At 44.2% G+C, this 27,164-nt stretch overlaps 3 protein-coding genes across 10 annotated transcripts in view; 1 reads left to right on the plus strand and 2 right to left on the minus strand.

The window, feature by feature from the left end:
- Nucleotides 1–11,198, minus strand: part of golga1 (golgin A1) — a 31,617-nt gene extending 20,419 nt beyond the window's left edge. For 2 of the 4 annotated variants that reach the window (XM_054731181.2, XM_015971822.3), the window contains exons 1-8: nt 11,041–11,198; nt 10,361–10,646; nt 7,285–7,375; nt 6,694–6,768; nt 4,015–4,112; nt 3,904–3,936; nt 299–427; nt 37–206 (exon numbers count right to left, since the gene is read on the minus strand). In XM_054731181.2, coding sequence (XP_054587156.2) covers nt 37–206; nt 299–427; nt 3,904–3,936; nt 4,015–4,112; nt 6,694–6,768; nt 7,285–7,375; nt 10,361–10,489 — 725 coding nt within the window. In that variant the 5' untranslated portion in view covers nt 10,490–10,646; nt 11,041–11,198. The remainder of the gene's footprint in view (nt 1–36; nt 207–298; nt 428–3,903; nt 3,937–4,014; nt 4,113–6,693; nt 6,769–7,284; nt 7,376–10,360; nt 10,647–11,040) is intronic. The other 2 variants (XM_054731180.2, XM_015971824.3) reach the window with 2 other exon arrangements.
- Nucleotides 11,199–17,589: 6,391 nt separating this feature from the next.
- On the minus strand, nt 17,590–25,893 carry LOC107393462 (serine/threonine-protein phosphatase 6 catalytic subunit). 4 transcript variants are annotated; one of them, XM_054731187.2, is made up of 7 exons: nt 25,755–25,893; nt 22,751–22,846; nt 22,590–22,655; nt 22,376–22,517; nt 22,220–22,299; nt 20,478–20,687; nt 17,590–18,209 (listed from the first exon to the last, which is right to left on the minus strand). In XM_054731187.2, the coding sequence occupies exons 3-7, from the start codon at nt 22,590–22,592 to the stop codon at nt 17,961–17,963; spliced, it is 684 nt and encodes a 227-aa protein (XP_054587162.1). In that variant the 5' UTR covers nt 22,593–22,655; nt 22,751–22,846; nt 25,755–25,893; the 3' UTR covers nt 17,590–17,960. The 4 variants fall into 4 exon arrangements, with proteins under 4 accessions (XP_054587162.1, XP_015827312.1, XP_070402438.1 ...); XM_015971826.3 differs by lacking the exon at nt 25,755–25,893 and adding an exon at nt 23,615–23,770; XM_070546337.1 differs by lacking the exon at nt 25,755–25,893 and adding an exon at nt 23,615–23,741 and having other exon boundaries at nt 22,751–22,944.
- Nucleotides 25,894–25,979: 86 nt separating this feature from the next.
- Nucleotides 25,980–27,164, plus strand: part of LOC107393461 (multiple epidermal growth factor-like domains protein 9) — a 37,261-nt gene continuing 36,076 nt past the window's right edge. Inside the window, exon 1 of one of the 2 annotated variants that reach the window (XM_015971825.3) lies at nt 25,980–26,460. In XM_015971825.3, the coding sequence (XP_015827311.3) occupies nt 25,980–26,460 (481 nt within the window). The remainder of the gene's footprint in view (nt 26,461–27,164) is intronic. The other variant, XM_054731185.2, reaches the window with a different exon arrangement.

Raw genomic sequence — 27,164 nt, forward strand, 5'->3', positions numbered from 1 at the left:
CCTGGGATTGTGTGACATGACCATCAAACATCTCACCTCTCACTCTGGAGCTCAGAGTTGAGTCTGCAGCTCTTCTCAAGCTGTCGCTGCAGAGCCTGGACCTGACCCCGAACCTCAGACAGACCTTGTTTAGCCCCCTCGACCTCAACCTCCTTCTGCTGGAGCTCCTGCTCCTGCTGGCCAAGCAGCTCCTCCTTCCTCAGCAACTAAAGCAGCAACAACTCATTCAGATATGGGCTAACAGGTGTATAAACTCTCAAGATCTATGAAAACAGAACATCTGAGAATGTCAGCAGACCATGTGCTTAACTTTAGCCAGTTCCTGCTGCTGAAAACCGTCCAGCTCATCCAGATCATCCCTCTTCTGGAAAAGTGTTAAGCTTTGCTTCATCATCTCCTCCAGCTGAGCGGACAGAGCAGACTTCTCCTACACACGCACGCACACACACACGCACACACACACACACACACGTTAAAAAGACTCAGCATGTCTGCGGTGGAATGAACCAGAGACGCATATATGCAGACGTCCAGTGGACTGGTATCGAGAGCCCAAGTCTCCTCCCTTTTCCGGTCGGCTCATGGGTTCCCAGAAGAACGAAAAAATGAATGCAAGTCAGCGGAGCTAAAACGTTATTTTCTAATCCGCTTTACCTTACGCCCTGGATCACACGCATGTTGTACTGCAGTTTAAATGAAAAGTAATGATGGGTGTTTCGACCACGCCAGTCAAGTACGTTGACATTTCTCAGCTTGTAAAAGTTTGAAATTAGCATGACTACAAATCAGACGTCACCACATAATCTCCTCTCCCCTAGCGTAGCTGCTTCTTACCACATGGCCAGATTTATGATGGTTCTTTCCTCCTGAAGGAAGTTCACTGAACTTACAGCCATTTTCCCTCAGTTGTCTCCGTTTCTGGTTGGATGACGCCACTTTTGTGAAGCACATTTGTAGTCCTGGACTTTTTTTTCCACATAAAACCTAAAATAACATTTCCCCCGTTTGAAAATAAGCGCTTTCTTGGTATCAAAATGAGTCTTTCAAACTCACGGACATTATATGTGAAATCCATGGCACAAAGCAAGCAGAATTAGAAAATAACGTTTTTAGCCCCGTTGACTTGCATTCATTTTTTCATTCTTCCGGGGACCCGTGGTCCGGAAGTAGGTGGGCGTGACTTAGGCTGCCTATGGCCAATTGGAGCTGCTGTAGTGACCAGCTGCCATTTTAGATGGGTCTCCATTCACCCCCAGTACTCCTACTGAGGAAGGTGTTAACCAAAAAAAAAAAAAAACATGTTTAACTAGAAAAATTTGCATTTCTTGCAGAAATGCTGTTTGAAAGCTGGATAGCTGAAACTGTAAGCTGAAGCTGATGAACAGTAGCCTGGCAAGCCAGACTAAATAAATAATATAATTTAGTCTGGCCACGCTCCATTGATGGCTCTCGGTTGTGGGGCGGGTTCTACCGTTGTCTTTCAAATGATCTCCGCATTCCACTGGACAATGAATGTGACATACTCTGGTTTCACTCTGTTGCATCATCCCACCCACCAGGCATATAGAGTGCCCTGATTGGCCCACAAAGCGGATAAAGCTCTGTGATTTGTTCACTAAGCAGATGGAGCACTATGATTGGCCCACCATTATGGACATATCACAGCTCTTTACGTGTTTGAAACCCCTCTAGAGAGCTGTGATTGGCTAGCCAAAGTCCTGGTAGGAGCTGCGGAGGTTCCAGTGGAGCGTTCCTAGACCAAACTTTGCAAAGCAAGAATTTGGTCTAGTTCACTAGGCTAGCTGAACAGCTGAACTCAAGCTGAAACTAAGCAAAACTGTCAAAATGAGCTGAATGTATTAACAGATGTAGAAGCAAAAAACACCTACAACCAAATAAAGCACAAAAAGTAAGTGAATAATAGAGAAAAATAATCCTTAACAGAAAACTGAAATCAGTGAATATTGTATAAAAATCTGGACAGCTAAAATGTCTAAACACGTTATTTCAGTAGGACAAGTTTAACAGTTTATTATTTACATTTAGCTGAACTGTGAAATTAGCAGCATATGCTAAATTTGGAAACTGATTGCTGAAGCTGCTGAATAGCTGAAGTGAAGCTGAGACTAAGCTAAACTGTATTTAAAGATTTAGAAGCAAAAACCACCAACAAGTGTAATAAAGCTCAGAATATAGGTGGAGAATGACCAAAAAATGCTAAACAGTAGAAAACTTTAATCTTTAAACATTGATTAAAAACTCAAAAGTTGAAATGTTAAACAGCTGGCATTTGAATGAGAATATTTTAACGTGTACATTTTTACAATTGGCTGAACTATGAATTTAGAAACATTTACTGATATCTGAAACTGATAGATTAGCATATGTTCAGAGGAAGGAGGAAACCATTTGCACTCTGAACCGTTCTTCCGGGAGTAAGGAAAGAACGATAATCTGCACATGTGCACGAGGACTGACCAATCATAAACCGTTTTTGCCCGGGCCGATTCGCCGAAGACAAAGGTACAGTTGCAGAGCTGGAGACCGCCGATTTACGTCTGCTGCAGGCTCACGCTTCTACTAGAGACGGCGCAGGCGTCAACCTGCAGCCGCCAGACACTTTGGCTTTTCCTGCATTTGGCAAATACAGTCATCGGGAGTTTCAACTACCGTCCCGTTTACACACGCAGCTCCGTGGCTCATCTGAATTTCCTTCCGTGACACAGGGATGGTTATACTATGAGACACCCGCTCCCTGTTGCTCGGTGCGCCGTTATTATCACGATGGAGAGAATACAAAACAGAGAAGTTGAGAAACTATGAGGTGTAAAAAAACAGCTTTTTAGGAAAATGTGAGAATGAGGAGAGCAGGAGGTCTGAGTTATATCCTACAACAGAACTGTTTGGATCACCACACCATATCTGTCTTAATGCCACTTTATTGATACTTTTGGAATTTATTGTACATATCAAAGCAATTTGGGCCATTTTAATCATACTAATTAATAACTTTAACATATAACATAGTTTTTATTTTCCTATATATGTATATCTCTTTTAGATGCTATGGGGAAAATGAACGCCCATGTGGTGTGATGACGTCATCAATACGTAAATTAGCAAGTGTCGTCATCTAGCGACATCTAGTGACTTTTGGAGGAACTTCAGCTACTTTCAGTCAAAAACAGTTGGCAACGCTGATCTACGTATCCATGTGTGTGGAATGAACCGCCTGCTGCAGCCTGTCAGGCTCCACGCATCTATACAGAGCACTAGCTTTATGTAGAGCCAGAACCCTAACCCTTTATTTATCTGGTGTTTGAGCTGAAATTAAAATGAGTTTTTAGAGTTTGGGATTAAATGAGAATCTGAACCTGATGAACAGCTGAAACACTTAAACCAAAGTTATGAGTTGATCAAACACCTGGGATTAAACATGTATTCTCTCTCTCTCTCCTGTCAATCAAAACCCAAGTATTCTTTTAAACATGATGTACTGTTACATTAGTAATTATTTTGAGTATATTTTGTCCATCCCAGATTCAGCCTGTACCACAGCTACATATCCAGACCCTTGCACCACCAGCACTTATCAGGTAATGCAGATTTACCAGGACGCCCAGCTGTCCCAGTTCCTGAGGCTCAGGAACCATTAGCCCACCAGTGGGATGGGAGTGTTTGTTGGGTCCCCTCCTGGTGGCTCAGGAGTGTGACCTGCAGCTCAGGGACCAACAGGTTCCACCCCAGCCACTTTGGCTCCACGTGCAGAAAACACCATAGCCTTGCAGACCTGGGCTCTCTGTTTTCTCTAGTATGTGTGGTTCTGTCCCTAACCCATCGTCCGTCTGCCTGTTTGGAATCATGGAGTTTTCCAGTGAATGACAGAGATAATTAGGTACTTGCCCTTTCCAAAGCAGCCAACTTCTCCATCCATTCCTGCAAGAGAGAAACAGACTAGTCATCCCACACGCTGTGCCTCGGCTTTGTAGACCAGGTGAGACAACAGGAACATACCTGGTCCTTCTTCTCCAGAGCTACAGCCATCCCCTCAGCCATCTTGGTTCTGTTGGCCTGGTGAGACTCACTCTGCTCCTGCAGCTTCTTTATAGAGGCTGCAACAGGAGGAGGGACACCACACACAAACGTTTGTGCTCAAACAGAGAATACCAGATTTATTCAACATAGGAAGTTGTTAGTAGCTGTGAAAATGGGGGTTTTGCCCTGAGAGCAAAAAAGGAGAAGACAAGCGATGCGCGGCGACTAGAGGCAGATGCAGCACTGCTGGTTTGACACAATCAGTGAGAGAAAATCCAGCCAAGGTCAGGAATTATCCAGGCCTTCATGGATCAACCTGGGTCACCCAGGGTCACTCTCACCCTCCTCAGAGGGAAGAATTGCGGGTAATAAAGTAAACAGATGTGTGGCTAGATCACTATCCACTACACTGATTTTACAAACTAACCCCGGCTTTCCACAGCAGCACGTCATAGCTGCTGATAGGAACGGCTGTGGTCAACAGAACCTTTTACACTGGAGCCGTCGGCAGCCGTCAGCAGCGCGAGTCGGCCGCGTCTCAGGAGCAGCATGTCGCGGCCTTTACGCGCCGGTTCTATTTCCTACGCGCGACGCCTCTGAAACGGGTCAAGTTCGACATTTTTGGGGAAGGAAAGACAGGAAATCGGACGCGGAAATGGAGAGAAGCTCCCGAGTTTTTCAGAATAAAGAACGTATTGCCTTCCGGTCGCTTTACTTTAAAAAGGTTACTAACTGTGCGTCCCCGTGAGAAGTTATCACCTAGCTAGCGGTCTCCTTTGTTTTTCAGGTCCGTATTGGCGATTATAAAACGGACAGAACATAAAAACACAAACATTTTGGAGCCATGTTGTAGTTTTCTCCTGCTTGTTGTTGTGTTTACTGACGAAGTCACTCGTGTGACTTCGTGCTCTGTCGGTGACAGCTGCTCCCCTGCTGATTCGCGTCTCGTGGGAAGGGCCAAGCAGCAGCTAGACGTGCTGCTGCAGTAACGTGCTGCTGACGGCTCCCGTGGAAACCCGGGGTGAGACGCGGCCGACTCGCGCTGCTGACGGCTCCTGTGGAAAAGGTTCTGTTGACCACAGCCGTTCCTATCAGCAGCTATGACGTGCTGCTGCAGTAACGTGCTGCTGACGGCTCCCGTGGAAAGCCGGGGTTAGTCTTCAGTTCTGGCGACAAACGCTTGTGTTTTACTTCGGCTTACAGGTCATGTTTCATCATTTTGGTCCTAAAACAACGTTTTAAGAGGTCCTTCACTCATATTTTAATACAACTGCAGTGGTCTCTAGTAGGAATGAAAGCCTTGCAAGTCATACTCAGGGGACAAAAAAGCTCAAGTGCTGAAGACTGAAAACATCAAAACAGGAGACCAGCTTTTATTTCCAGGAATTCCAGGCATACCCGAGCTGGAACAAATGATCAGAAAGGTTCTGGTGTGTTTTTTAGGTGGCTATCCCTCTCAGCTTGGTCCATTTACACTGGCTGACAAATGTTTCTCTAAACGTTAGAAGTCACGCTGCTGCATTTGGGACGCATTTTGCTCAGTTTTATGACTTTTTGTCAGACTCTGAACCAGGAAATGGCAGCATGCAGAGAAACAGAAGTTAGACAACTTTGGAGACACCAGTGACTCTGCCCCTAGCCAATCAGAGGGCAGAGTGAAGATGGTGGCCCCACTCAGCCTTTCCAGGTACCTCAAATGAGCAGGGACTAAAAGCAGAGGGAAAACACCAAACCGTGCCCTTGGGAACAGAGGTCAGGCCAAACTGCACCAGTCTGAGTAACACCAAGTAGTCCTGGAGAACAAGCTCATCTAAACGGTGTTTCAAAGGTGATCTGGGATCATGAGCAGATCCTCCTTATCCTTCCATCACACTGGTGAAGGTTCATCTTTGTCTCGTCGGTCCATCAAGCCTTGTCTCAACGTTTTATGCTGGTAATGTCTGGTGAATCCCAGCCTGGTCTTCCCGTCTTCTTCCTAAGGAGTGGTTTGACTTTCCTGGTGAATTTGGTTTCCTTCTTCTCTAGACAGCGTTGCTTCCACCTAAATGTGGTCCGACAGGCAGAAACGTTTAGCCTAAATATGGTTTCAGTGACCAATGTGATGGGATACAGCTGGTCAGCAGGTCCAACACTCACCTATGATTAGGTGTTCTGCTCATCAGAACCAGACGTAAGCACCAGGAACTAAATCTGATCTCTGGTCTCGTGTTTTGTTGCCACGCCCATTTTCAGTCTTTAGCAGAAGGAACTGATTCGTTCGTGAGTGTGTGTGTGTGTGTGTGTGTGTGTGTGTGTGTGTGTGTGTGTGTGTGTGTGCGTGTGCGTGTGCGTGTGTGTGTGTGTGGTCCTGATATTTATCCTAATTGCTTCCACTCATACTTGTTGCTCAAATGCACACAAGTACACATTTAGATGGGTTATTGTTGCTTTACTTGGTAAGGAATAAAGCAGAAGTCCACATGATGAACAGCTTCACCAGAACCACGGCAGGTGCACCATTAGGACTAAAGGAAACAGAAGGCACCTGCACCCTAAAGCAAACCTCCGAAGCCCCCGTTATCAGCCACAAAAAGGAAGTGAGGATGTGCTAGGTGAGAGGACAGACAGGTGAGAGGACAGACAGGTGAGGAAGAGGTGGGGACAAGGAGTGGTACGTACAATCCTGATGCCTTTCTAAGGCAATTTCAAGCTTCTCCTTGGTCTTCTGCATTATTCGTAGCTGCTCAGCGTAGTCTAGTGTTGGGAAGTAGGGTGAAGGGATAGACAGAATACACACACGCGCACACACACACACAAACAAAAGGGAAAACATGGTTGAGAAAAAATGGAAGTCACTGATGATTTTTAAAGAACAAACCATCCTGGTCTGAAGGCTACATGGGCGAATCTGAGAGTGAAGAATCTCCAAGTTAAGCGGAAGCAGGAAGAGGAGGCCCAGCTCCTTCACAGACACTTGGCAGCTCACTAAAACATCCCATAATAAAGCCCTGTCCTTCTCAGGTAGTCAGCTGCTCTATTCTAAGCAGCCAGTTTTAGTCAGCGGGCCATCACCTCATGGCCAGGCTGCTGCCACAGTGATACACCACCACAGCCTGTGGAAACACATTGCTGCCAGCTGTAGTGGAGAGTTCTTCATTTGCACCTGAACGCCTCACCAGGAGCCTCCAGAGACCATCCAGGTTCTGGTTGATGGATCACACCACAGCATGGTCTTCATGTGTGAAGGGTTTTGAGTCTCAGGTGTCCTACCTGACAGCTTGGCCTCCAGCTTCCTAATCTGATGGTTTCTTCTGAGCAGCTGGGCTGACAGGTCGTCTCTAGAGCTGCTGCCATCGGACGCCTGCACACACACACGCAGGCACACACACACACACACGTGCACACACACACACACACGTGCACACACACACGCAGGCACACACACACGCACAGACGCGCGCGCACACACACACACACACATGCACACAGACAGACACACACACACACGCAGGCACACACACACGCAGACGCACACACACACACACGCACACAGACAGACGCACACACACACACAAACACGTGCACACACACACACAGACACGACACATACACGCACACACACGTGCACATAGACACACAAACACGTGCACATAGACACACAAACACGTGCACATAGACACACACACACGTGCACATAGACACACAAACACGTGCACAGACACACACACACACAAACACGTGCACACAGACACACACACACACATACGTGCACATAGACACACACACACACACACACATACGTGCACATAGACACACACACACAAAAACACACACATACGTGCACATAGACACAGAGACACACACATACGTGCACATAGACACACAGACACACACACACATACATGCACATAGACACACAGACACACACACACATACGTGCACATAGACACACAGACACACACACATACGTGCACATAGACACACAGACACACACACATACGTGCACATAGACACACAGACACACACACATACGTGCACACAGACACACAGACACACACACACACGTGCACATAGACACACAGACACACACACACACATACGTGCACATAGACACACAGACACACACACACACACATACGTGCACATAGACACACACACACACACAAAAACACACACACGCACATACGTGCACATAGACACAGACACAAAAACACACACACACACACACAAACAGGCACACACACACACACGTGCACATAGACACACACACACACGCACAGACACACACACACACACAGGAGCAGCGTTTGTTTTAAACAAGGCAGCGTTCCTTACGATGCAGATTTGATGCACAGAGGAAATTCAACGTGCTTTCCAGGTGCATGAATAAAACTGAACACATACAGGTGATGGCCACATTTCAGGAATTCCATCCAAAAAGTGAAACTTGTATAATAAAATCATTTTTCACACAGACTGACTGATATTTTTCAAATGTTTCTTTTCTTAACGTTGATGATTGACTTGTATTATAACTGACAACTATTGAAAATCCCAAATTCAGATAGTAGGTAGACAAGTTTAAGGTCTTACTGTGTCCTCCAGTGTTTCAGCACTATAGGCACAAGATGGGACCAGCACATGTTTTAATGATAGCCGAGTCAGTGACTCGGCGAGTAAAAATATCAAAGTGGAAATCAAGTTTATTGTTTTACAGCTGGGTGGCTAATTAATGTGGGGAACTTTCCTCACAGACAACACAACAGTAACCAGACAGCTGTCAGTCACACCTACTCCTGCTGCCGGGCCGTCTTGACCTGAACAACCTGAACAGGCTGCTGGACCAGGAACCATAAAGACAGTCACATGTGACCCACGTAGCTTACTCACTAAATTATTAAACACGGTACATCCAAGACGACACACATCAGTTTGCCTCGGCAAATCTGGGACACAAGTCAAATTTCCCCCTGGTGCCTGGTTCATTTAGCCTGTTTTTCATTCCCTTTAGTATTTTACCATCTTCAGTCATGAACTAAAGGTAACACCTAGCCCACAAAATAATAGCAGCAACGTCTTGTGACCCAGATGTCGCAGGCTGAAACAAAGACCAACAAAACCAGAAAGGAAAGCCACGCCCATCTACTTGTGGACCATGGGTGGGAGTCAATGAGCTGATAAAAGTTAGTTTCTGATCAGCTGGATATGTGCCGTGGATTTCACGTATGATGCCGGTGAATTCAAAAGACACATTTGAGGCCTAGAAAGTGCTCATTCTCAACAGGTGGCAAAAGTTATTTTAGGTTTTGTGTGAAAAGACGTAGAAGACTACAACTGCTGATCTCACCGTACTGAAATCATCGAACCAGACACGAAGAAGAAGAGAAGGAGAATGGCTGCGAGTTTAACAAGCTTCACTTCCTTCTTCCATGATGAAAGAAGGAGCATCAGACGTGGAGAAAACGCTAATAGATCTGGCCATCAACACCTGACCCTGTCTCGTAGCATCCTTTAGCTCCACACCCCAGTGCCACGGTGCCGTCTCTTTAACCCATCCACTGCTGTATGTTGCTCTGCTTTTCCCTAAACAAACCACCACCACTCCTTTGTTGTCCGATACAAAAGAAGGATCCAGTTATCTCCGTCCTGGCTTCAACTGCTGCAAACTGCAGCTGCAGAGCTTTGAACTGGCAGCAAGAGGAGAGAGCACATCCCTTCTGTTATGGCCTCACTGCACTGGCTGCCTGTTACAAATCCTTGTAGGCTTCTTTTATCTGTATTTCAATTTTGTATTTCAATTTTAAACAATCCTCCTCCGCGCTACCTCTTTGATTTATGCATGCACGTTCCCCATCTCAGCTGTCTGACCAGTCCTGGATGAACCAAGGACTCAGTGTGTAAGCTCAGGGGGGACAGGTCCCAAGGTGTGAAAGTGTTAGTCGGCATGATCAGAAAGACATCCTCACTGGAACAATTTTAGATCATATTTAAAGCCCGTCTGCGTTGGCTTCTGAAACCAGCATGAAATATAAAATCTGATTTTTGTGTCTTTAACAGGTTTTATTTACCTTATTTTTGCATAGTCGTGTTTTTATTGCTTTTTTTCCCCTTTAGGATCTCTGCATTCAACAGCCTGTTCAGAGTTGGCTGTGATGTAAATAAAAGTTGTCTTTCTTCTTGGAAACAGTCTCTAATCGGTTTGTTTATCGTGGTTCACAACACAATTATTTAACTGTATGTAGAGATGTTAAAAACGTGGTTTTGCTCCCAGATTACTCATTCATACTCTGATTTTATTTTCCACAGTAATGAGGCGTTCCCAGTCGGGTGAAATCAGAGCACTTACGAAGTCATCCCCTGAGTCTGCGCCTACGGAGGTGATGGACTCCTTGCTGATGGTCCTGGGGATCCTCACGCCGCTCCGAGGTGCCGTGGCCGCCTCTTCTGCTATCTTCTTCTTTAACTTGGCGAACATGATGCTCGTCTCAGCGTGTCTTTCTGGGTGCAATGGGCAGATTCTGCAGGTGACGCATGGATCTCACGGATCCAGATTCTGAGGACTGACGCAGAACCGTCCGGTTCTGTAAAGGGTCTTCAGAGGGTCCGGTTTGGTTGTTTGCATTCTGCTACATCTGGGAAAAGAAGACAACAAAAGAAAGGCTCACAACATTACCATAAATTATCCCACAGTAAACAGTACGGCTCCGCGTTGAACGGCTGGACCGAGCAGGTCGGTCCCCTGGTTGTCTCCTCACCAGCAGCACCACCAGCAGCAGAAAGACGTGTTTATGTCCTCCAAACCCAGAAACTACCGTTGATCCAATGTGAAGAAACAAATATATGTATGTGTGTAAAACTCATTTCTGACACATATAACTTTCATTAGTAGGACCGCTAAAGATTGTTAACCGAGTGGTAAATAAAAGCTGATAAAACAGTTTGACCAGCTAGCTAGCTCTGGTAGTCATAACAATGAGTCAGGTCAGCGGCCGTTAGCTCGCTTCGCTGGACTCGGCGTCTCCTTACCGTGAACGTTAGTCAGTTAACGTCTAACTTCATGGGAGACTGAACGGTTCCGTCCACATTCAAAAGCTCGTTGTCTGGAGTCGGTGTAGAGAATTAGAACTCAATGATTCCGTACCGTCTGCCAAGCTAACAACTACACGTCACCAACTCAACACAGATGATCGATTACGTAAGGACGTAACGTCTGCTCATTGGGCAGGAGACCTGAGAGACGTGGAAACATCTGCCCCCTCCTGGCAGAAAAAGGAACGACAGCAACAAAGAGAATGTTTCTAGCTGTACCTGGGTTAGAAATCACTAATTGTATTTTGAGGGTGATCTGATGTCCAGAAGGTCCGCAAAGAAGCCACTTTTATGCTAGAAATCCATAGTGGACTCTACTAACTCACTAACTAAAGTTAGCAAGATATTCACAGATTCGACTTTTGCGGCTCAACACCTTCTGAACAGAATAATACTTCAAAACATAAAATACCTCTCTGGACTCGTGGCAAGGTAGTGAACAAGCTACAACCTCGTATTAAAATTAAAATAAATGAACGTGCTCAACTCCCGACGAGCTAAAGTGTGCTCTATGAGACTACGACCGAACCTGTCGCGAGCGCTCAGGGACAGTCAGAAAAAAGACTAACCAGAATCAGCACCACCCCTGTACACTGCAGTGTCCCCTAATTCATTAAATTTAACACTACACACATGCTGTTCACATTACAGTGATTATTTTATTCCAGTAACACATAATGTTTTTGTTTTTTATTTTATTTTCGAAGATGTCAACTTTGATATTTATCTGCTCCATTTTAAAATGTAGTGACACCAACATCACACACCACATTATCACTGGATGAAGAAAAATGACTTGTTTGCTTGTTGTTTTTTATACCTTATAATTATCTATATTTCCTACATTGAAAATGTTAGTGACACCAAAAGGACGGCACCTAATTACATTACCTTATCTACAATCTGCACCTTTTCTTTATTTATTTTTGTACTTCTCTGAGTTGGGTGATTTCTTTAAAAGTAATATATTTCAATAGCTCCTACACTGTAAACTCTGTTGACACAAAATCATTCCTGCTGGTCAATTATTAGCTATTCTACATACTACAGCCTTTACTTAAAAAATAAAATTATATATATATATATATATATATATATATATATATATATATATAGAGAGAGAGAGAGAGAGAGAGAGAGAGAGAGAGAGAGAGAGAGAGAGAGAGAGAGAGAGAGAGAGAGAGAGAGAGAGACTTCTCTGATTTTTTTTAGGATTTTAAAAGTTTTTTTTTAAATTTCAATAGGTCCAACACTGTAAACTCTGATGACACTGTAATAATCCTGCTATTTTGCAAAATAACAAAATGATGAACCTTCCGGACTGGAAAAATAAAGGAATCCTATACCTGGAACACATATATGAAGGATTGGAATTTATCCCATTTAACAGAATAGTCTCCCAATATGGGATAGATAAGAATAACTTTTTAGAATACCACCAAATTAAATCTGTAGTTAAACAAAAACTTTAAGCTCAATAAAGTAGAATTACATACACCATCAAGGATATTAGACTTCTATAATCTCAAACCCCCCAAACTACTGTCTAAAGTTTATAAAACACTGTCCAAACTAGATAAATTGCATTTCTTGCAGAAATGCTGTTTCAATGCTCAGCTTAATAGCTGAACTGAAGCTGAAAGTACACAAAACTGTCAAAATGAGATGAATGTGTAGAAAGATGTAGAAGCAAAAATCACTAATGAGCCAATAAAGCACAAAAAGTAAGTGAAGAATGGAGAAAAATAATCCTAAAAAGCAAAAAACTGAAATCTGTGAACATTGTATAAAAATCTGGACAGCTAAAATGTCTAAACACATGTTATTTCAGTAGGACTAGTTTAACAGTTTAATTTTTACATTTAGCTGAACAGTGAAATTAGCAGCTCATGCTAAATTTGGTAACTGATTACTGAAGCTGCTGAATAGCTGAAAAGAACCTGAAACTAAGCTAAATCGGCAAATGAGCTGAATGTAGTGAAAAATGTGAATGCAAAAAGCACCAACAAGCAAAAAAAGCACAAAAAGTAAGGGAAGAATCAAGAAAACTAATCCAAAACAGCGGAAAACTGAAATCTGTGAACATTGTTTAAAAAGCTGGACAGCTAAAATGTCTAAACAACTGTTATTTCAGTAGGACAAGTTTAACAGTTCAATTTTTACATTTAGCTGAACTGTAAAATTAGCATCATATGCTGATGTCAGAAACTGATTGCTGAAGCTGCTGAGTGGCTGAAGTGAAGCTGAAACTAAGCTAAACTGTCAAAATGAGCTGAATGTATTTATCGATTTAGAAGCAAAAATAACCAACAAGTGTAATAAAGCTCAGAATATAGGTGAAGAATGGATAAAAAATGCTAAACAGCAGACAACTTTAATCTTTGAACATTGATTAAAAACTCAAATTTTGAAATGTTAAACAGCTGGCATTTGAATGAGAATAGTTTAACGGGTACATTTTTACAATTGGCTGAAATGTGAATTTAGAAACATTTGCTGATATCTGAAACTGATAAATTAACATATGTTCAGACTTGATATGGGATGGATGAATGGTTGGATGAATGAAATGACGGATGGATTGTTGGATGGATGTTAGATGGTTTATTGTAAGTAAGTAAGTAAGTAAAGTTAATTTATATAGCGCCTTTCACAGATATAAATCGCAAAGCACTGTACAACATGAGTAAAATCAGGGCAAATACCGCAAACCAATAAAAACATCATAAAAACAATAGCAGTGACAACAATAGTAACCAAAATCAGGAGTAAAAACAAAGTCAAGGTGTGAACAAGAACAAAGCCATCTTTTAGAATATTTAGCGGGGGAAAGCCTGGATGAAAAGGTGAGTTTTAAGATGTTTTTGAAGACCTCTACTGATGTCAAGAGATGGAGATTTGAAGGCAGACTGTTCCAAAGTCTGGGGGCAATAGACTGAAAGGCCCTGTCCCCTTTGGTTTTTAGTCTGGTTCGAGGAACAGCCAGGAGGTTTTCAGATGTGGATCGGAGGTTCCGTGAAGTGGTGTGTGGGGATAAAAGCTCAGATACAGTAAGTAGCTTGGAGCCTGGTTGTTAAGAGCTCTATAGGTCAGCACTAAAACTTTAAACTGTATTCTATATTCTGCCGGGAGTCAGTGGAGGGACTGTAAAACTGGGGTGATGTGAGCTCGTCTGCTGGATTTGGTTAGGAGTCTGGCTGCTGCATTTTGGATGGCTTGAAGGCGTGAGAGGGAGGTTTTGCTGAGACCAGTAAAAAGAGCGTTACAGTAGTCTAAGCGTGATGACACAAAGGCATGGATGATTTTTTCCAGATCTGCAGTTTACGGACTTTTGAAATGTTTCTCAGTTGGAAGAAACAAGAGCGGGAGATGGTTTTGATGTGTGAGTCTAAACTTAAAACCGGATCAAAATTACCTCCCAGGTTTCTAATGTTGGCCTTGGCTGATGGGCAAAAAGAGGCAATTTCTTGCTCGATTTTTGGCTGAATTTCCGGGGGTGCAGCGATCAGGGTCTCTGTCTTGTTGGTGTTGAGAACAAGAAAGTTGCTGGACAGCCAGTTACTGATCTGGGTCAGGCAGAGTACAAGTGTGGCCAGCCTGTCCAACTGGTGTGGCATAAAAGACATATAGAGCTGTATATTGTCAGCGTAGATGTGGTAGGAGATGTCTGGGAAAGACTGAATGATGCCAGCTAGAGGAAGAAAATAGAATGCGAATAGTAGAGGCCCTAGAACTGAATCTTGTGGAACCCCGCTTGTTAGAGAGGCAGTGTCTGAGGAGAAGGTTTCGGACTTCTCTCTGAATGTTCTGTTAGTGAGATAGGAAGAGAGCCAGTCTAGAGCTGAACCTGAAATCCCAGCCAGGGCATTTAACCTGTTTAGTAGAACGTTGTGGTCTACAGTGTCAAAAGCTGCACTGAGGTCAAGCAGGACCATGACAGAGCATTTCCCTGCATCAGCAGCCATTAGGAGGTCATTATGCACCCTTACTAGAGCAGTCTCAGTTGAGTGCTGCTTCAGAAAGCCAGATTGGAAGGGGTCAGAGATCTTTGACTTAGAAAACCAGGATCTGAGTTGGGTTTCAACAACCTTCTCAAGTACTTTGCTGATGAAAGGTAGCTTAGAAATGGGCCTAAAGTTACTGGCGGAGCTGGCGTCAAAGTTGGGTTTCTTTAAGAGAGGAGTCACTACTGCATTTTTAAAGTAAGATGGAACGCAGCCTTAGCTCAGTGAGCTGTTGACCATAGTCAACAGAGATGGACTGATAGCGCCAAGGGACCCGACTAAAACAGAGGGAGTTAAGATATCTGATGAGCATGATGAGAGTTTCATCTGACTGATTATTGAGGCTAAGTCATTTAGTGTAATTGGGGAGAAGGAGGTGAAAGACTCGGAGCACTGAGGGGCCTCCCCTCCTTGGGGGGGAGGGGGGGGGGAGCTGGTGGAATGCTGGTTCTCAGATTCAACACCTTGTTTGCAAAAAGGTGGAGAAAGGTGTTACAGTCATCAGCTGAAGATAGCCGAGCCTGCTGCGGAGGAGAAGACACGATGCTGGAGATGGTATCAAACAAGACCTTAGGATTGTTCTTATTTTGGCATATGAGGTTGCTGAAGAAAGAAGACCTGGCATTTTCTACAGCTTCGTTATATGACTCAAGAAGTTCTTTAAAATATTCGCGATGAACAACCAGACCTGTCCTCTTCCACCGTTGTTCTGCTTTTCTATAGGAGCGTCTAAGTTCAAGAATCTGGTTGTTCAGCCAGGGTGAGCTGGAGGCACTGGAACTGCGGCTGGTTTTGTAAGGGGCGACCTGATCTAGAATTTCGAGGCAGTGATCATTAAATGAGTTGGTAAGGAGCTCTACGTCATCAGAGGAAGGAGGTACAAAGTCAAAGAGGGAGGAGAAATTTAAAATGGTAGAACTGTTGATAATACGTCGTTGCTTGGCAGAGTCTGGTAAAAGAGATTCAGAATTTAGGTTAATATGAAAAGAAACTGACTTATGGTCACTGAACACAACATCATGTATCTGCAGCTTATCAACAAGAAGTCCGTAGGAAAAGACCAGATCCAGGGTGTGGCCTGCTCTGTGAGTGGGACCAGACACGTGTTGAGAGAAGTTAAAAGAGTTCATCATGTTTAGGAACTCCCTGGTAGAGCAGTTAGATAGATCCTCAGCATGGATGTTGAAGTCTCCAACAATGATCATCCTGTCTAGTTTAATAGTTGAAGATAGGAGATCCTGAAAGTCAGACAGGAAAGATGAAGTAGATCCAGGTGGGCGATAGACCAGAATTCCATAGAGGACTATCTGCTTCCTCTTCAGCACATCCTGAGCTCCTTCAAAGGAATATCATACCATCTTTATGCAGATGACATCCAACTGTACATCTCCTTTAAGCCCCATGAGATGTCTAAGCTGCAGCTGTTACACACCTGCTTAGACTCTATCAAAACCTGGATGGTGGGAGCTTTCTTCAGCTGACTGAAGATAAGACTGAGATCCTCATCTGTGTCCCAGACAAGCTGGTTCCCAAAGTCAGAGACTCTCTTGGTCAGCTTGCTTCTCACACCAAACCTTCTGTCAGGAATCTTGGTGTGACCTTTGACCCAGCTCTCACCCTGGATTCTCATGTCAGTTCTCTTCGCTCTTCCTTCTTCCATCTCAGGAACATTGCTAAGCTGAGTCCCATTCTGTCCCGCTCTGAACTTGAGACAGTTCTCCACTCCTTCATCTCCTCACGCTTAGACTACTGTAAGTCTCTTTTCACGTGTCTGAGCAGAACCTCCCTGAACCGTCTACAGGTGATTCAGAATGCCTGTGCTCGGCTTCTGACCAAGTCCTCCAAACACACCCACATCACCCCGCTTCTCCTCCAGCTTCACTGGCTGCCAGTCACCTTCAGGGTTCATTTCAAGATCCTGGTTCTGGTCTATAGGGCCTTACATGGACAAGCACCATCTTACACTGGTGATCTTCTTAGTCCCTACACCCCCAGCAGGTCCCTGAGGTCCAGAGCTCATCTCTTGGATTGGTTTCAGGACCTCTGGCCACAGTTGGAGTTAGTTTGGTTGTTATAAACCTACTTTGATACTTACATGAAATTCCAACATACTTAATATAACTTAGTTCAGTGCTTTTAGCTTGGATCTAAGAGCTTTTAGCATTTACTTTCAGTAGGCCATTGATAAACTCTGAAGACTCAATTTAGAATAAATCCATTAGTTTAATCACTTCCACACACCGCCTCGAAGAGGTTTTCAAACTGACCAGGTAACTATAAACAAGTCTTTTCTGGTGTTCCGCCATCAGCAGTCTAAAGATGAGTTTTAAAGGTAATTTTAGCCCTGAAGTCCCGTTTACTTTAGCTTTTCTAAATGTCTAAATGACAACTTAAACTTCATTCATAAGAGCGGTTAACATGTAGTCAGGTAGAACGTCACTGTTCCTGGAGAAGATGACAGAAGGAGACTGTCGCAGAGAGCTGAGGACAATATACATTTTTATTTGTGCAGTGCATTTATCTTACATTCAGCTGACTATATCACCATAACAAAATAAAAAGGAACAATCTATACAATACTGCAAGTGCAACCTGCTTAGCAGTGATCTTTACCCTGAAGGAGGATGGAGGTTTATAAATATGAACACTTTACAAGGATCAGAGGATCTGAGTCCAGCGGAGCGCTCCTTCCTTCGCTGTAACATCTCAGCCGGATTTAAGCTGCTGAATGATGGCGCCAAATACACGGGCGAGAGTTAAAACAGACAGCTGGCACCAAGAAATCCACCATAAAGACACTAAATGTAATTTACAAGAAGTCAGACGTGTCAAAGCGTCTGTAGCCGTGGAGGTTCACAGGAAGTAAGGTGTTGTAGTTCGGGGAGGTATGACTCTTTCAGAGTCCGGCACCGCCCTGAAGAGCTTCGGCTCCCGTGTGCTAGCATCTTTAAAGACCATGATGGAGGCAATGTTGCCACAGCGGTAGCAGTAGTTAGGAGCCGACCACACCGTGACAAGCTTCTCATCGAACATGAACTTGTAGCCTTCGTGGACCAGCTGATGAGCCCGGCAGATCAGTTTCAGGTTGTTGATGTGAACAAACTGCACAGAAACACACAAAAGGATCAGAACCAGGAGCTCATCGTGTTACCCACCGACTGGCTCTGCAAGAACCCAGTTCTGATCTGAGACAGCCAGAAGAATGTACTGATGTTGGGCTGTTCCTGTGGATCACATGATCAATGAGCAGAACCTCACACAGCCTTTTGATAACAGAATTATCTGAAGTGTTGCCGCTCTAGGCTGGAAGCTTGCTGGGTCTCAGGACCAGAACTCTGCAGTTCTGGAACTGGACCCAGCCACTGGTCTTACGTTGCTTACCAGTGTCTATGCACAGTGACAGGAATCAGAGGAGAATGGTGCAACCATGTGGAGGCACTCTTGGGTGGCCATTGTGTCAGTCAGAAAAGTTACATCTCATTTCTTTTGAAGGTCCCGTTCCCATGGAAACCGTGTAACACTCGTTCCTTCTGAAATACCATCGTCACTCTGAGCTGCACACGCATGCTGAACGTGAAATAGTCTTCAGCCCCATGAGCCCCTGGTGCCTGCATTAGCTACAGAAAGATTAAAGACTGTCTCTTTTACGTCACAGGGGATATCTGTATTCATGACTCCGCCCACCTGTCTTGAGGCTGCCCACGGGAAAGAGAGAGTAGAGCACAGCTGTGTCCAAATCCTGGACTCATGAGGTTGGATTTTAGGACCAGTGACATCACAGCGCCGTGACGAAGACTGTCCAAATTCAAAGAGTGGTCAGAATGCGGTCTTGAAATCTGTTCTTGTTTCTCTGATTTTAAGAACAGGTGCGGTGTAGTCTCCCCACCTCTATAAATCCTGAGATGCACTGCAGGACCAATGTTGTGAGAAATTCTGTTCCCCTGAAATCTATTCCCCCATGTCAGCAGGCTGCACTTCAGGCTATCTTCACACCATTTGTGATACTTTCATGGGAAAATTATGTAATGTAATAATGTCATGCTTGTGATGTGTTTTTATTTAAATTTCCTCCTAAAAACAATAAAAAAGTACAATAAAAACATTGTTGTTCACTCTTTTCCAGCAAGTTTGTCATTTTTAAAAGTAAAAGGATGTAATCTCGCTCAGTTTAAACATCTTTCATCTGAGGTTGTTTAGTCCTCCCATAATGGAAATTAAGTCCTGTGAATTAGGAAATAATTGTTTTTATAGTTATTAAGTTATTAAGGGAAACATAATATTCTAGGGGGACAGAATTTCTCAGCACACCGGTGGTACATCTGCTGTCGCTCTTCAAACAGTAACAAAACAAGGAAAAATTTTAAAACATGTGCGAGGTCCATTTCTGCAGCTTCTTAGTGCGGTAGCCGTTGCTAGGCGACAGGACAACATCTGCTGAAGTAGGGGCGGGACTATTATTTAAGGCCAGACTGTCCAAATTCACAGCCGTTACCATTCGGTCTAACCGGTCAGGGAAGAACACGTTCTCCTGAGACCAATGAGGATGGGTACTCATGAGCATGCAACACCTGAATTTAGACACAGCCCACATCTCAGCTAGCAGAAGCTAACCATTAGCATTAGCAACTCCACAACGTAGCAAACTTATTCAGGTTCGTGTTATTTGTGGAGGTAAAACATCAACATTGTATTGATTACCCCAAAAAGAAGAGAGGCAGCAGGAGAGTTGTGTTGCTGTTAGCCAATCAGAGGTGAGATGCTCGCAGGTCATGAATATCATTGAGATTCAAGCTTTTTGATTGGTCTAGACACTGGAAGCATGAAGAGTGCTAGGCTAGTTAGGATAACTAGGATTGAACATTTTCAGGGGTTTCATGATGACTCCCATCAGCATCAACAGCATCTTTAGCCTCCTACGAGCCACCGTCCACATGGGTGCACATTCACTTCTTGCACAATAATACTTTATCCTCTTCAACTCAGACCTTTGTTTAATATTTAGAGACACTTGATATTGACCTAAATTTTTAAAATCTTTCTTTTTTATTTGAAGTGTGTCAAAATGTAATTCTATTTGTTTTATTCACGTTTCTGAGTCGACTAATCTGTAATGGCTAGAATAGTTTTGTTCTTTTAAATGACACCAAAAATATGAATTTGGGTCTCAGGTTGATGTGAATAACGTTTGTTCACTGGTTGGAGGCGGACCTGTTCATCGAACTTGTGTTTGTAATTCTTGGGTTTTGACTTCATCAGTAGTTTACATCAGTTATTTGTTCCGATGCGCAGGTCTCCACCGGTTAGATCATTTTTACTGTTGTGTTCAGACAGAAAGCAGGTCACCTCAGCACCCTGAAACCGCCCACCTACCTCGTTTGTGACCTTTGCACCAAAAAGCCACCCGGCTCCTCTGGGACTGATGGCCCAGGTGTCCACATCCTCAGGGTCCGACCACACCAGGTCACAGAACGCTCCTTTGTGGGGAATCTCCTGGTTCCGCTCAATAGTTCTAATCTGGTCCAGAGTCTTGATGTCTGGAGACAGGCCACCATGGACGCACAGGATCTGTTCGTCCATTAGCTGACACACACACACACACACACACACACACACACACACACACACACACACACACACACACACACACACACACACACACACACACACACACACACACACACACACACACACACACACACACACACACACACACACACACACACACACACACACACACACACACACACACACACACTCACACACGGCTCATGTCGTAGTCAGGGATTAAATCAACCAGTAAGTTCAAAGTGTTGCCTTTCAGGTAAACTTTGCCTTGACAGACACAATCTACACTCTGATACCTGGCATCACTTAGACATGGCAACAAGAAGTGGCCGGCACCGCCACAACAACACGATCTCATCATGGGCCATTTTTTATTTCAGAGTAGGGTTGTCACGGTGTGAAAATTTAATCTCACGGTTATTGTGACCAAAATTACCACGGTTTTCAGTATTATCGCGGTATTTTTTTTTTAAACATGCTACATTTTCACATAATTAAATAAACCCTGTATGCCAGGAAATATTGTCCTCAGTTTGTGTCTAAATTTTGTCTAAAATGTGTTATTTTGTAATTATGTTGTTTATTTGTTTACATTTTTCCCCTTTAGTCTTTAAAATACCAATATTTGCCCATAACTTCTTATTTTATGTCTGTTTGATGTCATCATTTTAAAAATATTAGACCAGATGATACTCAGTACTCAAGTAGCCTTCTAATCAGATACTTTTTTACCCTTACTTGGGTAATAAAGCCTATATCAGGAAAATATTGTCCTCGGTTTGTGTCCTTCCAGTGAGCTTTGCAGATGTGGGAAAATGTCATCAGGCAGTAATCATTGTTAAATTCATAATTATTCTCTGAGAGAGACCAACTCTCATCTGCCCCTGGGAGCCCCGTAATGCATAGCGTCATTTCAACATGGGGGTGTCCGCGACACGGTTTATATGCAGGTAGCTGCGCTGCGGCTGCTTTATATAGCGACTCGTTGCATTCTCCCTCAACCCAAATCCTCGAATCACACATTTAAGCTAAAACGCTAACTTGCCTTGCGTTGACTGTAGAGTTGTGGGTGATGGTCACGCAGATGTGTCATGAGATTTGAAGCGTTGCTGCCTTTCACAGACACTTTTTCTGCACGTGCTGCAAACAGGATAGCCGTCTTCTATCAACTGTCCCTCTGCATTCTTCAAATATCCAAAAGATGCCCATACTTCCAACGTTGTCTTATTTGAGGGATAATAAATGTCCTGAGCGCTGCCATCTCCTCCTTTGGCCATTATTTCAGCTTTAGCTTCAAGAAAGTTTTGGTTGTAAGTGCGCACGTGCCCTGGCAACTTCACCACATGATACGGTGGCTGGTAAGGGTCACCGCGCCTACACCGCTGCCACGGTAAACCCACCGAGATACTATTTTTTTTTAAAAACAAGACAGTTATTATTATTGTCAACTTTTTTACCGGGGTTTACCGCTACACCGGTTACCATGACAACCCTATTTCAGTAAAACACAAAACACCAGCAATGTAGAAGAAAACATCTCTACTTACAGCTGCAACTGTTAACATATCAAAAACTTTGGTGCAGTACCGCCAGGCGTTGGCGTTCCCATATTTGGTCTGGCATTCATCTATAAGACATGGTCATATTACAGCTGGGACCCAAACATCTGCAGCAGCTGCTCAACATCTTCCATCTCATCTTACCATAAAAACCATACACTTGTGTGATCTGCCTGCTCTCGTGGTTTCCACGCAGCAGTGTGATGCGGTCTGGCCATTTGGCTTTCAGCACCAGCAAATATGTGAATGTCTCCAAACTGTAATACCCTCGGTCCACAAAGTCACCCTGTAGAGGACGGATGTTTGTTACAGACGGTCACAGAAGAAACCTCCTACTTAGACAGAGAGAGACACAAACCATGAAGATGTAGTTTGTGTCTGGGACCTGGCCGCCGGTTCGGAACAGCTCACAAAGATCATAAAACTAAAACAGAAGCAGATTAAATATTTAGTGCAGAACAAAAGAAAAACATTAACCTTCACAATAACAAAATTAACTAGCGAGAACATTTGAGGTACCTGTCCATGAATGTCTCCACACACCGTCACAGGGGTGGAAACGGGCTGAACGTTGGACTCCTCCAGCAGAAGATCACACACATAATCACACAACCTCTGGACGCGACAACAGACAGAGTTTAGGGTTAACGCTGGGACCAGAAGTCGCTCTCAGCACCTTGTTATAGCCCCACGACACACACGCTACGCCAAAACTGAAAATACAAACTGAAAAACTATTAGAGGTTATAGTTAAGTTATAAAAACCTTACACTAAAGCCTTTAGTGTATAGCTGCTCTGGTGTCAGTACACAGCTAGAAACTGATTGGATGAGATTCTAATTATTTCCGTTTTAATCCTCCAAAAACCACAAATTGTGTTTAAAAGGGTTTGTTTGTATTACAGGTTCATTAACTCAGGTGTGAAGCTGGGCTGACCAAAGGTGGCTACAACGAACATGAGCTGGGTGAAGTCGGTTCTTCAGCAACAGCTTACCTACAAACCCATTCTTGTTTTTGTGTGCTCTAAACCCTTCCGATCCACATAACTGCGTCACCAGAGTTGAAGTAGGACCAGAAATCTGATTAATTTGGTCCAGATATAAATCCGTAGCGTTCGTTTCCCTCAAAACTGCAAACTGATCATAAAATATAATCATCACAGCTTTTAGTGGCTTAGAACACGTCCTACTGACACTGTTCGGGTTTATTCTCTTTCAGGAAGAACAGACGCAGAAACTTCACAGCTCTAACTTACGGTCCAACACAACAGCTAGCAGATGCTAACGCTACCTACTCAGTGTGCTCCAGTAGGAAACGACACACAGAAACAGTCCAGTGATGATGAGGTTCCAACGAAACAAAGTTTGCAAACGTCACATTTACCTTGAGATCATTTTCTGGGAGATATTTGCACTGCTTAGCAATCTCCGCATATTTATCTAAATCCAGCGGCGCCATTATGCCGTTAATGGTTGTTTATGTTCGACTTCCGGCGCCGCATCACGTTTACTCTTCTTTACCGCCCCTAGTGGCTGTGTATGGGACTGCAACAAGATGACAAAAGATGAAAACAGACAAAAACAGAAGAGAACAAGAGGTACATGGTAAAAGAGGAACAATAAAATAAAATATAATGTAATTAAATAAATTGCGTTTCTGCTCAGTATGATAATTTATACACTTAAATGTGTTTATAATTATTCATAAAATCAATACATAATTCACATACTTAATCTTTAATCATATTTGTATGTGTAGAAAACAAAATTGTGTTGCTTTAAAGCTCTATAGCTCTTACATCCTAGACTCTGCGTTTGAGTGGCTCCCATTACACTGTCTGAGATGAGGAATTCAGAGGAAGGAATGCTACTTTGGCCCAACTGCAATAACATAAACTAAACTCAGAACCCTCCTCCCCTTCCACATGAACACTTTTAAATGAATTGCTTGTACCTTTTAGTCTTATCGAGTATTTCATAAAAAGAACCATCATTATGATGGAGTAACAGTAGTACTGGTTATGCAGTGCCTTGTACCTGGATGAGTGTGTTGGTGTGTATTTAAGGTCTCTAATCAAGCTATTTTAATAAACTCCTACACTCCAAGTCTGGTTTGGGGATTACCTTAAAGGTACAACAATTTACAGTGAGATAATCCCAAACAGTCTAATGTCTAATGTGTGACAAACACGGTCACACTGAAACAGAGCTCCTCCTAAGCCAACTAGGGGATTGTTAGTGTTTTTCCTTTGAATAAAGCTGAAGAGGACATAGTCTTTGTTTATAATCTGTGAGCCCATGGGTGTCCAAGAAGCCAGCCAGCCAGCAAGACCCAGGAGTATTTTATAGAGATCCTAAGACAGTGGGAGGAGCAACCCATTAAATCTGTCAACAAATCTTTTGCTTCATGACAGAAAAAATAAGGAAGAGCTGAATTTTAGAGCTGATTTGGATTAAACCAGCCTGAAACCTTTAGAGTTGTGTTACTGAATGAGTCGTAACAGGAAACCAGACCAACAGCCTTCAGGAATGAATAACTGGGACAAGTTTGCACATGGAGGAGGTACAGATGAGGACTCCTACCCTGCAGAGTGAACAGCTCATCATCTAACACACACCAGTGACACAGAATCACACCAAACACCTGCTTAAAGAATCACATTAAACACCTGCACACATAGTCACACTAAACACCTGTGCACAGAATCACACTAAACACCTGCACACATAGTCACACTAAACACCTGCACACAGAATCACACTAAACACCTGCACACAGACTCACTCTTAAACACCTGCACACATAGTCACACTAAACACCTGCACACATAGTCACACTAAACACCTGCACACACAGTCACACTAAACACCTGCACACACAATCACACTAAACACCTGCACACATAGTCACACTAAACACCTGTACACATAATCACACTAAACACCTGCACACATAGTCACACTGAACACCTGCACACACAATCACACTAAACACCTGCACACATAGTCACACTGAACACCTGCACACACAATCACACTAAACACCTGCACACATAGTCACACTAAACACCTGCACACACAATCACACTAAACACCTGTACACATAGTCACACTAAACACCTGCACACACAATCACACTAAACACCTGCACACATAGTCACACTAAACACCTGTACACATAGTCACACTAAACACCTGCACACACAATCACACTAAACAACTGTACACATAGTCACACTAAACACCTGTACACATAGTCACACTAAACACCTGCACACACAATCACACTAAACACCTGCACACATAATCACACTAAACACCTGCACATATAATCACACTAAACACCTGCACACAGACTCACATCAAACAGCTTAAAACACAGAACGGTTCATGCATTTATTCCACATGAACCCAACACTTACAGCGTTAGGCTTTCTGACCTTTTTTTTTTAATCAAACCCTTTTCAACATGAAATGCGTAAAGAACCAGTAAGATGAAAGCAGAACAAGCGCTGAGGTTCTACCTGAGCAGGATTGTTGTCAACATGTTGAGTTATGTCCAATCAGAGAGCATTTAGGCGATGCGCGCGGCATCTGATAGGCTGCTGGACCTGCCAGTCTCCGGTCGGACGGTAGGTTGAGTCTCCATCTGGATCAGGAGGAACCGAGCTGTAGCGTTAACCGACCGATGGCGGAGGAGGTCTGACAGAGACCGGTACCGGGGCCTACATGGAGACCTGAAACCGAACATGAGCACAACATCCTTAATGATGCGCAGGTCATCGGTTCTGTTCTGTGTTCTGTTCGGATACATCATCGGACGTTCGGACGCTGCGCCCCCCGTCAGCCCCGATGCCTGGTTCGGCTCAGACTCCCGGGGAGGCATCCAGACCCCTCCACCCGGAACCAGGTCCTCCCTCGATCCCGGACCCGGACTCCATCTGACGGCTGCTGTTGTTTCATCCGACCCGAAGGCCTCTAGAAGCCCCGCGATCAGAACCGGAACCGTTTCCCCTGAAACCGGGTTAATCTCAGCCATAAGGGAACCAGTGGCTGGTCCGGGTTCCGGACTAAGCAGCACTCGGAAACGGTCCACTGAGGCCCAGACGGTTCTGGCTCCTGAGAAGATGCTGCAGACGCTGATGTCCATGGTCTCCTCCCAGCGCTCAGACAACGACGCCTGGGCTTCAGAACCGAACCCTGCTGTCACCTCAGCGGAAATAGGTCCGGGTGAGTGATCAGAACCGGGCTCGGTCAGTGTGAGAGGTCAGAACCGATCCGCAGAAAATCTGCTTATGATGTTGCTCATGGCTGGTCTCATGGTTGGTGCCGGGTTCCTGGAGGTCCTGGTGTGGGTTCTACCGCAGAGACCTAAACAAACCAACAGAAAGTAAATGTGGCTCGGTTCAGAAATCTGGACTCATTTAACAAGACATGTTATGTGCAGATTCATCTGGGCCTTCTGGACCAGGCCTCAGTGTTATTGGGGTGGGGTGGAGGGGCTCAGAACCAGGCCGTCTGACCAGTAGGCCAGAACCAGGACCTAGTTGTTTACTCCTCACTCACACCTCAGGGTTCTGATGATCTGGTGCTGCAGGATCAGGTTTCTGACCCGGATTCACACCTTACTGAACCAGAGCCAACCGGACGTCTTCCCACTAAATCCTGGTCCAGAACCACTTGGTTCTGAGGTTAAAGGGGAATTAAATGAGGAGAAAACCGTGGTTCTGATGTAAACAGAACTCGCATGATGATGTCATGTAAACAGAAGGGTCAGCCCGTCTCACCGAGGCGAACAAATCTCTTATTCTCCTAACTGAGGCTGTTCACGGAGCTTTTCCCAGAAGTGTCTGGACCTACACCAGAACCAGAGAACTCCAGTCCAGGACTGGTTTCAGGTCAGGCCGAACCCTCACGGCAGTGGCTCCCAAACC

The sequence above is a fragment of the Nothobranchius furzeri genome, chromosome 17, assembly GCF_043380555.1.
Source record: "Nothobranchius furzeri strain GRZ-AD chromosome 17, NfurGRZ-RIMD1, whole genome shotgun sequence".
NCBI classification, from domain to species: domain Eukaryota; kingdom Metazoa; phylum Chordata; class Actinopteri; order Cyprinodontiformes; family Nothobranchiidae; genus Nothobranchius; species Nothobranchius furzeri.